General features: G+C 48.6%; 1 protein-coding gene across 5 annotated transcripts in view; it reads right to left on the reverse strand.

Annotated features, from left to right (window-relative positions):
• The window catches only part of SPRING1 (SREBF pathway regulator in golgi 1), a 38,995-nt gene that overhangs the window by 8,266 nt on the left and 14,154 nt on the right, over positions 1-16,575 (reverse strand). For 2 of the 5 annotated variants that reach the window (XM_081037126.1, XM_081037127.1), the window contains exon 5: positions 15,932-16,439. The exons of 1 other annotated variant lie outside the window; for it this stretch is intronic. In XM_081037126.1, coding sequence (XP_080893252.1) covers positions 16,356-16,439 — 84 coding nt within the window. In that variant the 3' untranslated portion in view covers positions 15,932-16,355. Of the gene's footprint in view, positions 1-14,605; positions 15,813-15,931; positions 16,440-16,575 lie in introns of those variants that run through there. 2 more of the 5 variants (XM_081037128.1, XM_081037130.1) reach the window with 2 other exon arrangements.

A 16,575-nucleotide genomic window follows, 5' to 3' on the forward strand; every position in this document is an offset into this window, starting at 1 on the left:
CCAATTTAGTTTGGATCCTCCACATTTCCCATCTTGCCCCTCAAATACTCTCCATTCAATTTAGCCACAAAACCTCTGGTTGAGGTACTAGAGGAAGGGGGACGGATAAGGAACAGCAAAGAAATGACAGTTGTCAGCCCTCTCGTTGTTTTTCCTTAACCCGGAGTCCAAAAAGTCCCTGACAAGCCACAGAATGCTTATCCCAACTGTGAAGGAAGCTGACGCAACATCAAATATTAAAAGGGTAGAGGAACCGGCATAGTTTTCCATATAAATGAATCTACTAACATATATGAAGATTGCTTTTAAAATTCAAATATAATTATTCTTTAAAAGGCGTCCTGTGAGCTCTGTCTCTCTCCCGACACTGACACTTTGGGGGCCGTTGTCACGCTCCAGTGAGGAGCCCGTTGGCAGTCAGCCCAAAGCACTTTGTAACATGCCCTCCAGATCCTAAGTGAAAACTGATCAAAGAACTGGCACTGGCAAAGACAAGACTGAAATCAGCCCTCAAAGGGGTGGGGCTGGGCTATTGTCCCTCTTTGTGGGAACAGCTGCTTAACGGGGAATGGGAGCTCCATGATTATAATATGCATACGGACTGCTCTGTTAACAGAAGCCGGCTTAACGTCCTCCAGGGGCCTCCACCTTGCGTTTTGGCAAAGGGCTGTGCGAGGGTGCTGTGTCAAACCTTTTTAAAATGTCTCCTTGACACGGAGGGTGAGTAAGGGCGCCTGTGAATCTCATGACAGCCCCATGCCTCCCTCTGCGGTTCTCCTGCTCCCTTGTCTTGGCTGCCCACTGGCAGCTGCACAGAGGTCATCCTTCCCCCTATACCCCCCACCCCGCCCCGTTTTAATCAGGACAGAGGAACTGCAGGAAAGGAGTTGTGGTTACCTGAGTGGCCCCCGGAGCCCAGCTCCTGGGTCATATGGGGGGCGGGGATCATTTGTCTGCAAGTCGGAAGCTGGCAAGCCTGCAGATTCCCCAGGGGGCCAGGGGAATGACTTTCTCCCAAGTTCTTATAAATGAGAATACACCACTGAGCAATTAGTCTTCATCTGCTCTGCACAGGATAGCACTTGAATGGAAAAGGAAACAGGCCATCCCGACACTGGGGGCCTCAAGGAGCCCCAGGACACACCTGACCTCTGGCTGCTGGGGTCAGGGGAGGAAAGTGAGCCAAAGCCTTTGAGACAGACATGGCGCTGGGCTCTCCACATTCATCGGACACGATTCTCCCGTGGGCCAGCATACCTCTCTACCAGAGGAGGAAGCAGCACATCAGAAAGGCGAACGCAATTCCACCAAGGTCTCAATGCCAGAAACTGGCAAGGCTGGGACACACCTCCCGGCCTGTCTCACTCTAAGGCCTTTTGTTTTGTGGGTTAGTTTGTTTTCAATTACACCCACCCAAAGGAAACGGATATGTTTCTTTTTCTGGTGGGGGGGAAGTTGGCTGTTCCCAAAGCCCTGGCTCAGTTCAGACTGACTTCACTGCCTTCTCCACCTGCTGGCAGCTAAAAGGCCCTCGGGCCTCCAACTCTTCAGTGACTGCGGGTAGACTGGGGCTGGGGGTGGCGTAGCGGGGTGGGAGCAGTTTGAAAATGAATATATGCATGTGTCTCTCCTGCTAATCACTGGAATGCATTTTCAGGAGAGGTGAGCATAGGGATTAGCTGCAGGACTCCCATTAATGTTAACTTTATTTCAGTAATGAGGTGCCAAGGCATAGAACAATCACAGTGGCTAATACGGTGTAATCACAGTGATGAGATACGCATGCTGGGAAGGGAGGGAAAGGGGGGATAGTCAGGAGGGGGAAGCTGCTTGCTGGTTGGGACAGATGACACAGAAGTGGCAGCAGGAGCAAAACTCTAGAGGAAAAGGGAGGAGGCAGGTGAATCTTGCCGCGGGGCAGAGCAGGTTAAATGAGAGCTCCAATTTAGAGGAAATAATAATAGCAGATCCTGAGTGAATAGTTACATTGGCCAGGCCAGCTGAGGAGCACTGCTATAATCCTCACGATGCGATGGAGCTAGGTCTTCTCCCCATTGTACAGATCAGCAAACTGAGCTTTAGCAAACTAATTTGCCCAAAGCCACACAGCTAGTGGAAGAACCTCAGTTTGAAGTCAGATTTCCCCTGATCACTACACTTTACAGTACTCCACCTAGGCTAGAAGAGAAGGGAGAGAAATAACATGCAAACACCAAGAGCTCACACGGTGGCATGTAAAGGATTAAGACGTGGCTTTGCATGTGGGCCCACCCCACAATACCGATGCACGGCTGTGCTTGTAGGGCTCACCGCACTACACCATAGCTGTCCATTTGGATGTCTTAGCGATACTGGGAGAGAAGAATGAAGGAAAGGGAGAAAACCAGCCTCATCAGCCAAGCTCTCGGCACCATCTGTAGCTGGAAAGGAAATCCGCCATGCACCCACGAACAAAGTTAGAATGTTCTCCGAATCTCAAGACTGCCTAGATTCTTCAATTTGCAAATGCTTGCAGGCCGGGGACAGTTCACTCTTAACAGTTCACTTGGAGGGTCTCCCCAAGTGTGGTCTGCAGGCTCATCTGGGTGCCTGCAGAAAATGCAGCTTCCTGGGTTCTGCCCTGGACTGACCCATAAGCACGTCCAGGGAGAGGCCCTGGAGCTGATCTTTAACAAGACCCCTGGCCTAAGTTTCCAGAAGGTGTCGCTGTGCTTTACAGAACTTGCAGGAGTCCAAGACACAGCATTTCAATGTCCACAATCAGTAAAATACACTCTGCAAGCTGGTCCTACCCAAATGCCACGACACCATCGCCCCACTGGTTGTTTAGACATATGAAGTTCATAATTGTCAACCCGCTTATGAGCACCTACTATGTACCCAGCTCTAGTCCATGCCCTGGAAATGCAGCAGGGGACAACAAATCTAAGACCCTGCTTTCATAAAGCTTGCATCCCAGGGAATAACAAAAACAAACAGACAGGACAACCTATTGGAGTACCGTGAGGAAACCGGGTCTCAGCCAGGGCGATGGTGCCCCCCAGGGGACATTTTTGGTTGTCACAACTGGGTGGGAGGGAACCAGTGTCATCTGGTGGGGAGGGGCTAGGGTGCTGCTCCACACCCTAAAATGCGCAGGGCAGGCCCCACCACATGGAGTCGTCTGGCCCCAAATGTCACTAGAGCTGAGGCTGAGGACCCGGTGGTCAGAGAAAACAGAGGTGTGCTCTTCAATGTAGGGGTCAGGAAAGGCCTCTGGAGGGGGACATTTGAGCAGAAATCCAAAGGTAAGTGAAGGACACCTGTGGCAGAGGGGACAGGTGCAAAAGCCAGGGGAAGCGCACATGGGACAAACCACCTGGAACTGGGGATTTCAGGCTAAGAGCGCGGAGCCATGCTCTCACTTATTCTCCCGAAGGGTCCCTCTGGCCGCTGTCTAGAACAGCCTGTGAGGAGCTAAGGGACCAGGGGGGCTAGGTGGGAGGCTGCTGGCATCATCTAGACAGGAGATGTGGGGCTTGAACCAGAACAGGAGGCAGGGTAGCAAGAGGTGGTCTGGTTCAGAACGTACCAACGAGGCGAGCCGCTGGGATTGGCTAATGGCTTAAGATGTGTGTGTGGGACACAGAGAAGAGTCAAAAATGAAGCTTGGTCCCTTTTAGGGAGGCTCCAAGTGCCTCCCTAAAAAACGCTGATGCCTAGCCCCACCCCCGTGGTTCTCAACTAGGGGTGACTGTCTGTCTCCCCAGAGGACACTGAGCAATGTCTGGAGATATTGCTGGTTGTCACCCCTGGGGATAAGGGCTGCAACGGGCACCTAGTGGGGAGAGGCTGGTGTCAACACCTTACAACAGCCTTTCCCCCACCCATCACCCCCCCACCCATCATCCTCCCAACCCTCATCCCCCCGACCCCTCATCCCCCCAACCCCTCATCCCCCCAACTCCTCATCCCCCCAACCTCTCATCCCCCACCCATCATGCCTCCGAACCCCTCATCCCCAACCCATCATCCCTCTACCTCATCCCCCAACCCTTATCCCCCCACCCATCATCATCCCCACTCCTCATCCCCCCACCCCATCATCCCCCCACCCCTCATCCCTCATCCCCCAACCCTTGATCCCCCAACCCATATCCCCCCACCCCATCACCCCCCACCCCTCATCCCCCCCCACCCCTCATCCCCCAATCCTCATCCCCCCACCCTCATCCCCCAACCCATCATCCCTCCCACCCTTCATCCCCCCCACCCTTCATCCCCCAACCCCCTCATCCCCCAACCCCTCATCCCCCCCACCCCATCATCCCCCCACCCCTCATCCCTCCCACCCTTCATCCCCCCCCCACCCTTCATCCCCCAACCCCTTCATCCCCCAACCCCTCATCCCCCCCACCCCATCATCCCCCCACCCCTCATCCCTCCCACCCTTCATCCCCCCCCACCCTTCATCCCCCAACCCCCTCATCCCCCAACCCCTCATCCCCCCCACCCCATCATCCCCCCACCCCTCATCCCTCCCACCCTTCATCCCCCAACCCCTTCATCCCCCAACCCCTCATCCCCCCCACCCCATCATCCCCCCACCCCTCATCCCTCCCACCCTTCATCCCCCCCCACCCCTCATCCCCCAACCCCCTCATCCCCCCCACCCCATCATCCCCCCCACCTCTAATCCCCCCAACCCCTCCACAACACACAGGACAGCCCCACCACAAAGAATCGTCCGGCCAGAAAAGTCCACAGGGCCGAGGCGGAGGAACGCTGCCCTGCCCTTACTCTCTATTGCCTCCTCTCACCCAGGGCCTGGCTGGCCAATGTAGCAGGGACTTCGTCAGAGTCTGGAGATTCCAAATCAATGCACGTCAGTGGCTAAGGTCCATATTAACTACATCTCACTTGCTTCTGCCGGTGACACAGATCAGATGCTGCTGCTGTCGCCACTGCCACCACATGAAACCAGAGCGTTGGAGAGCAAATTCATTACCCAGCTGTTAGGAGCAACAGAGCACGCACACCTCTCTCCGGCCTGGATTACCTGAAAGCCAGCCCTGTTGGATGATTGAGTGGCTGTCAGCTTCCTCTTCTCTGTAACCTTGACACGCCTCCAGATCACAAGCTAAAAATCCAAAAGGCAACGTCGGAGGCAACAAATGGATGGGTTAATTTGTTTCATGCCCCCATTGCCACCAGGCTCTCACAGGAAAAAAAAAAAAACCCTCCATTTGCGGGGTTTAATATCCCAGCTGCTAGGAATCAGATTAGACAGAAGGAAGAAAATGTGACATCGATGCAGAGATCCGTTCATATTCAGTTATGTTTGCTTAAAAATCGGTGTTTGATCTGCAGGTTATTCCTGCTGGCTTAGACCTCAAGCAACAGCGTATCATACTTCCAGGTGGTATCTTTAAGGAAAGCTAATTAGGATTCTTGGCACTTGCAGCACGAAACATTTTACAATTTTCTGCAAAGCAATTTGCCAACATTAGCTAATTAAAACACCCAGCCTTCCGTTGAGGGACAATGAAAAGAGGGTAGAATCTTCATTTCTCAGCATCTGCTGTAGGATTTAAACTCCAAATTCCTGTTGCTTCCACTTCGTTGAGGTCCTTCTCGGAAGGTGGCCTTTCAATTGTTTTTAGCAACATTCCCGGGAAAAGATTCCAGTTTTCTAGCACTCAGTCCCTAAAAGAAGGGGCAAGACTAAGAAGGGGGTCTGAGCAATTAAGGCTGGTCCACTAAACCAGAGGTTAGCAAACGATGGCTCTCAGGCTGTATCCGGCCCTCAACCTGACTCTGTAAATAAAGTTTTATTGTAACACAGCCATGCCCATTTGTGTACATATTGTCTATGGCTGCTCTTGAGCTGCAACAGCAGAGTCAAGCAGTTGCAACCACTGATCTGCTTTCTGTCTGTACAGGTTTGCTTATTCTGCATGTGTCATATACGGAATCATACAATATGTGGTTTTTTGTGTCCGTCTGCTTTAATTTAATAGCATCATGTTTTCAAAGTTCATCTATGTAGTAGCATGTCAGTATCTCATTCCTTTTTGTGGCCAAATAAATATTCCATTTTACGGACAGACCACATTTTGCTTAGCCATTCATCAGTTGATGGATATTTGGGATGTTTCCACTTTTTGGCTATTGTGAATAATGCGGCTGTGAACACTCTTGTACATGTTTTTCTGCATATTACTTTAAAATCACATATTATTAACTTCCTTTATTAAAGACTAAAGAAAAGTCATAAACCCATGTTTTCTCACTGGACAACATTACAAATGTTAATTGGAATGACTAAGGCATTTAGGACAGGAGAAGCATCTGGGTGTAGAAAAAAGGAAAGTAGGTCAGGAGTCAGGACACAGAAGTTACTTATGTTTTTCATTCATTCTATAAATACTTATTAAAATAGGGTGTAAAACATTATACTAGGTACTAATGATTTCACACCCTGTTCTTTCATTCACTAAAAAAGAAAGAGTTGTTACCATGCTGTTCTAGAAAACAAAGGTCAGTCATTCAACTTTCCAGGGCTGCATTCTAATCAGCACAATACATTCACCTGGGGCGGCTGGGAGACGCAGGTATAATGATATACCTGAGAGAGTTCCGGAGTATCAGAGACCCAACAGTTACAATGATAATATTACCAATATGATACCAGAAATGACTTGTATCCATTTCCTTTCCTCCCATGAGGTGAAGTATTGCTTCCTACTCTGTGGTGAAAATTTTCACGTACCAGGAGTTGCCCATGGCACAAGAACCAAACTTCCTTGCCGTGTCAAAAACAGATTCAATTTTAGTAAATGGTTTGATATTTACACACAAGCTTCAAAGGGACAAAGATTATTCAAAGCGACAGGAATAAGTCAGAATGAAAGGAAGTATCTGCTACTCGACAATCTGCCAGGAATCAGTGAAAAAAGGAAAAGGATAGTTGCAGAATCAAGTCTTGGCATTGCGCTTTCCCATTTCTGCCAGCAGATGGCGACAGGGTCCTGCGAGGTTGCGTTAGTTCACGGATTGACAGTGAGAAGTCAAGGACGGAGGGCAACTGAGATTGGGCACCTTGTCAATTGTTTTGCAAAGGTCTGAGCACTTCTAAGCACATCGTGGGAAAGAAAAAGAGGCATGTGGGACAATGACGTGTTTATGAAGGCTACAGGGATCTGACGAAATTGCAAATGGCTGGTGGCCTACCTCCAGCTGTCCCCAGGATGAAGTTAGCAGTGGTGGTGAGAAGATACCAACAGAACTGGAAACAAAGACCTTCAAGCAAGTTACAATCAGATAATTTTCCCCTCAGATTGCATCCATTTCAAGGAATAGTATCATTAAAAATCAAGGGGTATTAGATATGACACCAAAAGCACAGTAACAAAAGAAAAATTAGGTAAACTGAACTTCGTCGAAATTAAACTTTTATGATTCAAAGAACCCCATCAAGAAAGTGAAACGACAACTCACAGAGTGGGAGAAAACATTTGCAAATCATGTATCTGATAAGGCGCTTGTATCCAAAATGTGTAAAGAACCACTTTAACAATTCAACAATAAAAAGACCACCCAATTTAAAAATGGGCAAAGGATTACGATAGACCTCTCTCCAAAGTAGACATACAAACGGCCAATAAGTACATGAAAAGATGTTCACCATCACTAGCCATCGGGATATGCGAGTCAAAGCCACAGTGAGACACCATTTCATAACCACTAGGATGGCTGGCATCAAATAGCCATACTGTTCTCAACCCTCACTGCACCGCTTGCAGGCTCAGCCACCATCCTCTTGCTAGCCCCCATTTGCTGCTAGCGTAGCCACAGCAGTTATATTAGTGGCCAATGGCTCACTGGTTACAGCTGACGGCGAACTAGCCACGGCTGATGGCCAACCAATCACAGTTGACGGCCATTTACTACCTAAGCCAGCACCTTTCCAAGTGAGGCCGAGAGCCTGGAAACTGCACTCCTGGCTGTCCCCACAATCCCTATGCAAAGTACTTAATCTGACTTCTTTTCCCTGAAATGAGAATAAAAAGACCTACCTACTCACTTCATAAGAGCGGTTGTTAGAATTGAAAAAGAAGCCTTTTAGCTCAGTACCTGCCCACCTGTGGGGACAAAGCCCCAAAAAGCAGTTTCCAGGCTCTCGGCCTCACATAGAAAGGTGCTGGCTCGGGTAGTAAATGGCCATCACCTGTGATCAGATGGCCAGCAGCTGTGGCTACTTGGCCGTCAGCTGTAACCCATAAGCCATTGGCCACTAATATAACTGCTGTGGCTACGCTAGCAGAAAATGGGGGCTAGCAAGAAGATGGTGGCTGGCAAGCGCGGACTGCTGTTAGGACGGCGGGTTGCAGATTATGTAGATCCTGCTTCCTGTGTCTCCAGCCCAGCCGCCAGCCAGAATATATTGGTTTGACTCCCCTACTTATGGCTCCATGGGTGTTCCTTTTTGGCCTTACCGTGTCCTGTGTTCTTATGCGGGGAGCGGGACCTTACACCCCGCCGGAAGCCCTGCATGACAAATGGCACAGCGAGCAGGGTCCCCTGCACGACACCACCAGAAACGACTAGAAGATGGAAGCTGTCATCACTGTGTGCCAAAGCAACGTGCTGTCCGCTGGGCCTGCAAGTACCTTCGGCAGCTCTGACAAACGTTCACATGTGGCTCCACCAGCTAACGGTGTAAACTCGAGCAAAGTTTAACCCGTGCATGAGAGCCTTCCTTCATAAAACGGAGACGAGAAAGCGCACCTGCCTCATGGGGCAGATGCACTGCTGGCGCAGACGCAGAACGGTACGTTGTAAGCACTTCACAGGGTTTTCCTTGTCTGGATGAGAAAGGTCAAGTGACCTACCGTGCTTTGCATCTCAGTAAATGGGAGAGGAAGAAGGGGCAGCCATGGCACTGGGTTAAGCCTCGGGTCTCTGACAGAACTAGCAGCAGAAAGGCCACTTTCCTGAGTCCCTGCGCACACATTGACACAACCCGGGAAAAGGCCCTCATTTGTCATCACTATCAGGTGGTTCCCCACATAGGGACACAGCATCACTGTCTTCGGAAGAGGGAGTCTATGCACGCAGCGGTCCCACAGTCTCTTGGCGAGGATTATTCTGAGGACAGAAAACCTATGGAACTGGTGCCACCAAGTGGCACAAAAAGCAATTGTTGGTGACTGTGCCACCAGCACCTCATTCTTCTCTCCTCTCCACCTCTCCATCCTCACTTCCCCTTCTTCCTTTGAAATGGGGCTCACGAGCATGCTTCACCGAGCATGCTTCACCGTTTAGCTGGGCGACTGTCCTTGGAGGTCTGAAAAGGCTGCAGTGAAAAGACAGGGCTTTAAGATGATATTAGACTCGACTCTGTAGTTCCTCCCTGCGCTAAATCAGGTCAATGAGCTTGTTTGTGTCAAATAAATGAGCCCCGCTGACCGCAAAGCTGCTGCAAGACTATTTATCTCAGGCTCCCGAGTCGGCACTCTGCAGGCTACAGACAAAGCCCAGGAAGGGAACGGAGGTCAGGGACCGAGTTCCCAGAGCAAGCCCTGCACTGCTGCCCAGGTGAAAACCTCCCAGGAGAAACTGAGTCAGCCTCTGGAAGGACTCCGGGCCGCCGAGCCTCTGGGGAAGAGTGAGCATGGTAGATTCCAGAGGGTTCCATGGAGCACTTAGGACATCTTCAAAAACCAAGGTCCCTGGTTCCCTCCAAAGCCGTCATGTGGACCAGACCCTTAACAGAGCAGAGTTGGCTTTGGGGGAAATCTGGACTGGCTTGAGTTCAGATCATCTTCTCACTGAACCAGCAAGATGGTCCACGTGCCCTTCTCCACCTTTTTATATTTTTATTTTTACAATTTCTGCATCTAGTGGCTCCCTAACATGAATGGCATGCTTTGATTTGGAGCGGGGTTTCCCCCATCTTTCCCTCAGCTACTTCGAGAAAGGAGAAGCCTGCCATGACCAGCTTCGTCCTCAGTATGCTTCACGCAGGTCTACTCTGGCCGAGGTGGAATGCCTCTGATTTATTCGTGAAGAACAAAAAGACTGTTTTCCCCACTGGGTAAAAATCAGACACTGAAGAGATATAGAAATGCAAAGCCAAGACTGTATGCAACTATAAAAGGGCTTTCACCTCTAACCTGACTTTATTTTAGGGGCTGGATGACACAAGTAAAATGTGAATTTTCCTGCTTTGTAAATTAAGTAGCTCTAATTGGATTAAATAAATGTAACGGGAACTGTTGATTGTAAAACACCATACAGCACGATTCTACCTTGATTTATGCACTGACAAAACACACATTTATATACAAACCATGAACAAAACTTTATGTCGAAATTTCAACTAGTGGTTATCTGTGGGGGCTAAGAATCTCATTTGGCACAATTTAATTTCTTTGTAATTTCACACATTTTAAAATGTCACTTGTTCCAGTTTAAGGTGTCTGCCTTATAATCACAAAAGAAATGAAAGGAAAACCTTTTACTGGGCAATGACTGCAGAAGCCCTTACTAGGAATTCAGAGATGCTCTGGTAGCTCAGGTTAAGCACCTCAATAATTTAGCACTGTGTTAGGTACAGCTACTGAGTAGCTCTCTGCTGCCCTGCCAAAAGGCAGCTGTTTTTAGGATGGAAAACACAGCAGCTGTTTCCACAGGTGCACAGCAACGATACAGGATAAGTTGGTCCCAGCAGAAAAGAATATGGTGTCTATTTAAAATTTGAGGAGGAAGAGGCAGAAAAATGGCCAGCCCCAGTTGTAATCTTCGAGAGAGAGGGCGAAGGCCTGGTGTGAGGAAAATGAGCTCCAGGTGGCTGGTCTCCACTCGCTCACCCTGTGAGAATCCCAGCCATGGTTCAGCTGCGGGGAGACACGGGCTCTGGGCTCTGGTGGTGGGATCTTTGGCTAGTCCCTGACATCAGAATTCTGTATCTGCAAGATACCTTAGCGATCACCCTCACTGGACAAATGAGGAAACCAAAGCCAGAAGAGGTTCATTTCCTAAAGGTCAATAGTGCCTGTGCTCGTCAATAAAATTAGGGTGCCACTCACAGACTTCACACACACACCCACCTTCCTCAGCCATAGTAAGGTGTGGCCTACATAGTCGGAAACCTTGAATTTCACTGAGAAGGGTGATTTCTCAATTCGTCAATGTCACTTTTGATTCTGTGATCATCTGGACGCAAGCTGACCAGAGTTTGCTTCCTCTCCATTGCACAAGCAATTGACAAATTAAAAAAGTCCAAAGACTGCAAACACTATTTACCCTATCAAAAACTCCGAAAGCACCCACTGATAAACAATGCATTTCTGGCAGCGCTATGGTTTGGTCCGCCTGGGTCCACACAACGTGCAGGCCTGAGACACAATAAAACTGGACTCCTGGTCAAATATCTGCATATTAACTGCTTGACCCATTGGTTGTTAACTTTCTGTATTACTTGGTTTTCTTTCTGTATTATAATATTAAAGACTGTATTTTCATTTTATAAAGTCTAGCAGTTTCGGCTTTCGTATCAGACGTGAATCAAGGTGCACCCACAGAGGTAAGGGACACGGTTCCGCTGGGACATAGAGTCACCGCACGAACGGGACCCCCAGTTTTCTCCCACTCACGGCGCCCAGCTGTTGCCACCTGTTCCTCTTCATGTCTGTGAAAGCAGACTGGACAGGGAACGTCGCAGACACGTGACTGAGCAGAAACGGGGACACTGGTACCCAAACTCGACTCACACCATGAAAACTAGGCAAGAAACATTCCCACCAGAGAGGGCCTGGGAGGCAATGTGCTGACATGCTGCGGAGTCAGGAAAGCACTGGTGGAGAAAGAAGTCTCACAATCCCACTGGCTTTTTGTTTTTGTTTTTTAAATTATTACTATTTACTTATGTACCTTTTTATAGTAGAATGACTCATTTTCCCAATGGAATCTATGGTGGCATTTCCCACCCCGCCACCCCCGAAGTCCTTGCATGCACAGAGCTGGGGAGAGCCAATCTGTTGTGGGGGGCAGGGCCCTGTGTAGAAAGCTCCAGGTCATCCTGCAGCTCGGAGGGTGTCTGCACTTGGGTTACGGGAGTGTGTGAAGGACACCACGGCAGAGTAATAATGACATTCCTGGAGGCAGCGCCTGGCTGGTAGAGACCTATGAGGAAGTCGCAGGTCCTGGGGGATTTCAGGGTAATTCAATCAACAGCACTTCAGCACCGAAGAAAGCAAAGGCAGGCACATAATAAAGTCAGCTCACAGCTCCTGGAGCCCTTCTGTTCCAAGGGGGAAATGTGACCCGAGAGTAGGGCCTCTTCCATCCAGCACGGCTGATGTTCAGAGCCGGATGATTCTGTCCTGGGCACCGTAGGATGCTGAGTGGCATCCTGGGTGTCCACCCATTACATGCACCACCTCCCCCAGCTGTGCGGAAAATGTCTCCAGGCATTGGCAAACGCCCCCTGGGGGCACCACGAACCCCATTCGCTGCCCTACGTCACAACTGAAAAGTTAGTTAACATTTGAACCATGTGCTTCTGTACACACATAGGTAGGTATCCCACACGGAGGAGAAAAAAAGAAAAGGGGGGTTAGGTTTCCTTCCTGTAAAAAGGCTCTGTAAGAACGCTGCCAACAGGCAGTTCACATCTGAATGATAAACGGCCAACCAAAACATGGAAAAGGGTTCACCTCACCAAAATTAAATACAAATTAGAACATTGAGATCCATTACCAAAGAATTAAAAATTGGTAACAGAGGTCTCAAGGGTATGCCAGAGCCACTCCCATCCATACACTATAAGAGTAAAAATAGTTATCAAATATAGAACTGTGTATGTATGTAAAACCATATCATCAATGCATTATTTGTAGTAGCAAAAAAATGGTAATAAGCTAAACGTCCTCAGTAGGTTAATAACATTGTACATCCATGAAACTGACACCATATGGTCATTAAAAATTATTATATAGGCTTATATGTAACAAAAGGTTGTCCCTTATAGGATTGTTTGCAAGAGGAAAAAGTGCTCTCCTTTCTGCCTAGAAAGTCATGAGGGAAGAGAAAAAAGACTGGGGCTTATCTCTAGGTTGCACGATTTTAGATTCATCATATACCCAATCTGAAATGTTTTATCTTTAGCATGAGTTCTTTTAAAAATAGTAATAAAAACAATATCCAAAGCTCTGTAATTACCACCTTCCACCCAAGGAGCCCACCTATTCCCTCCCCTGCTGGGTGCTGACCAGACTTCCTGCGGAACGCGGCGTCTCCCCAATACCGCCCAATCTTATGAGGGACAGATGATTCCATTTTACAGATGAAGGGCCTGAGTGCCCAAGGGCGTGCCGTTAGTAAGCAATAGTTATTAATTATAAGGCAGAATTCTCTCCTGCCGGTGCCTGTACCAAATAAGCAACATATCTGTATGTTTAAAATGTATCTATAAATCTCAACATCTCAACGACGGGAAACACCTCTCATGATCCTTCCTTGGAGTTCCTTCGCAGCCACACCACCTGCGGCCTTCCCCGAGACCCTCCAAGTCTGCTTTTGGGAGCAACAGGCAGAAAGCCACAGTCGCTTCTCTAAATTACTATTTTCTGCTTTTCAGGACTTCTGAGCTCACCCTTCAATGCCAGCTCAGGCATGGCCAGGTCCCAGGCCACCCCGTCCCTGGCCTGGCAGACGCAGGTCATTCTCTCCTTTGTATCCACCTATCTCGGCACCCCTTCCCCACTTTACTGTATGCTTCTTTCCCTGTTCAAGTATCTTACCTTTATCGCTTCAGCAAAAAGCATAGCAATTAAGATTCATAATTGGGGGAAATGCTTTGAATTAGTCAATTACCTATAACTCCAAACACTCAGTATTTAATAATTTTTTTCTAAAGGTGTTTTGTCCCTTCTTTGATCTTTTCCTAAAATCGCAGCATGTATTAGGTGCACTTTGCTAAGCTCTGGGCAAACAAAACTAAGATGAAGCCATAATTCTAGAAACCCTCAGTCAGGGGAACCAGAAACAAACGAGGGATTGGAGAGCAGGAAGGGGTCCTGGGTTGAAAGGCTGGGGAGGACGCCAGTTCAGATCCTTGGGTGGTTGGGTAGTTTCGTCATGTCATTTGCAGTGCTACGAGTTTCCAAGAGTGAACACGCCCCTAACTGACTTAAGTACAAAAAACATATTCCAGGGCCAAATGAAAATGACCTTTGGATTATCGACCCAATTTGGCTATTTATGCCACCTCTCCCCTCTTTTGGCCTGGACAACTGAAATCTATACGCTCTCAGGGGGGATGTTTACGGATGAGTCAGTGTTGGAGCTGGCAAGAGGTGGAGGAAAGGACAGTGAACCCAGAGCCCAAGATGAAGTTCTTGTTTTGGTTCTGTCATTAAATCTCAGTGGGGAGTCTGGGAAGTCACTTCACCTCTTACCATTGCCTCATCCAGGAGGTACGAATACAAGCAAGCTTCATTCTCTATCACAAGATTGTAGATACTGCTTGTGAAAGCACGGAAAATGCAAAGTGTGCTCGTCAATATTCAAGTACAAAGTAAACAGGCACAGGTTAACAACCATGGATAGAAACGGTTTTCACATCAAATCTGTTATATTGCTCAAGAGTTCAAGTAAGCTCAAAGAGACTGACACTAGTGACAACCAACAGAAGACAGACTCAAATAGCCTACTCAGTTACCAAAAAGAATGAGATGGTGAAACGTCCAGACGTGCACATTTCTTCCACATACAAAGTTTGATTTAGCACCCATGAATACAGAGAATACGAAAAGTCCACTGCAAAGTGAATACATTTCTGGTGGTCTAACATTTAAAAACAACTGCCAGACCGTTAGCCCTCTAAGGAAACTTATTTAGGGGTACAAACTACTTTGGTAAGATTAGTGTTAAGAAGTAATAGGAGGCAGTTAAGGGAAATCACTATTACATACTGTAGAAACATACAGGAAGGCAAACATGGCCACCCAAAAAAAAAAAAGCTCCGCTGGAAAAAAAAAAGTGTTGAAAGCAAATTGTAACACTAGTGCCCTGCTCCAAGGTCAACAACGTGAACAACGAAAAAAATGGAAAAGACCTCGCTCAATCCCGCGCTCAGTGAAGGACTGCAGGAAAGAGCTGTGCGTGAATGGAACCCCTGAGCAGCGTGGTGCTAGCATTCAAAGGGTACATCTTGATCTGAGGACCCAACGCTCTTGGCTTTGACCCAGGGAGACTTAGTGTTGTCCTAGAAACATGGGGAGCACCCCGCGCGTGTGGCTCAGCACCCTGCACGTCCAGCGTCCATTCACAGGTCCCACTTAGGGTCGATGCAAGTCTCTTATAGCTCCTTGGTAGATACGTGGGTTTCCTCTTCTTCTTCTTTGCAAATTACAGGGAAACTGAGCCTCTGCACCTGCTCCATGTCCTGCAGCTGGGGCAATCAAGGATGACTGCTTACGGCCAGTTGCTAGATGTGTCTCCATCGACTCGCCCTAACACAGGGTTTCCGTGACAGGACAGGACGAGGTAAATTTCCTGAGGCTCCCACGGGACCCGGCTGAGCAGACAGTCACTTCAAAGGAAACGAGAACGAACTCCTCCAGGATAATAACTCAGAACTTGTGGTTAAAATAGGGTTCACACATAGGTATCCAAGTATCCCAGATACCACGAGAAAAGAAGCTGAGAGCACAAGGTGCCAGCTGCTGGAAGGCAGGCACCAGATTAGAGTGGAAGAGTGTCTTTGAGATTTCAGACAATTTTAGATGTCAGCATATGGTGTTCAGGGTCCACTCCTGAGGATGCTGTTAAAACAAAACCAAAAATAACGACCTTGAGAGAACATGCCCCTTTCAGAGGCCAAACATTTGATCTGGGTGAAGCCATGATTTAACTCATGAAACTCAAGAACATAAGACAAACAACAGTTTCCTGGAATATATTCAACTATCACGACAAGGCATTTTCCTAAACATTATCATTTTCCCACTACTCCAAAGAAATCCAATAAATAACTTGACAGTGAAGGGCCCCATGAGAACTTGAGTGACCACAGGCCCTGAGCAGCTGTGATGGGGGACGCGCCCCAAATGCCAACCCTCCAGAAGGTCGCCCGCAGTTCTGTCTTTTTCGAATGTGACCCTCTAGTGTTTCCACGGTGCTTTACATAACACTCCCATCTGGTAAAGCCCGGCGGGGAGCGAAGCCACAGAGTACAACACGAGAAGTGGTCAAAGCCATGGTTTCCACACGACGCCTCTCTCTTCTTCCACGGACTAGCGACAGCGGAAGCCTGGCTTCAGGCTGCACATGCCTCAGCCGCGAGCACAGCAAGTCTTCTGCGCCCATCACGCGGGGAAGAGCTCGGGAGGGCTGTCTCCATAGCAGTACTTTGCTATAGGGTCCCTATAGGTGTTCTCATGCTGCACGCTCTGTTGGCAAAAGGGAAGATAAGAGCGCCGTGAGAGAGAGCAGAGTCGCACACATCTCCCTTTCCGAGCCGCGAACGTCAAAGCAGGACTGCTGTCAGACACTCCCTGCAGGAGCCTGGCCGAGTCTGTCTCCAAA

Source organism: Rhinolophus hipposideros (assembly GCF_964194185.1).
Source record: "Rhinolophus hipposideros genome assembly, chromosome: 24".
Taxonomy (NCBI): Eukaryota; Metazoa; Chordata; class Mammalia; order Chiroptera; family Rhinolophidae; genus Rhinolophus; species Rhinolophus hipposideros.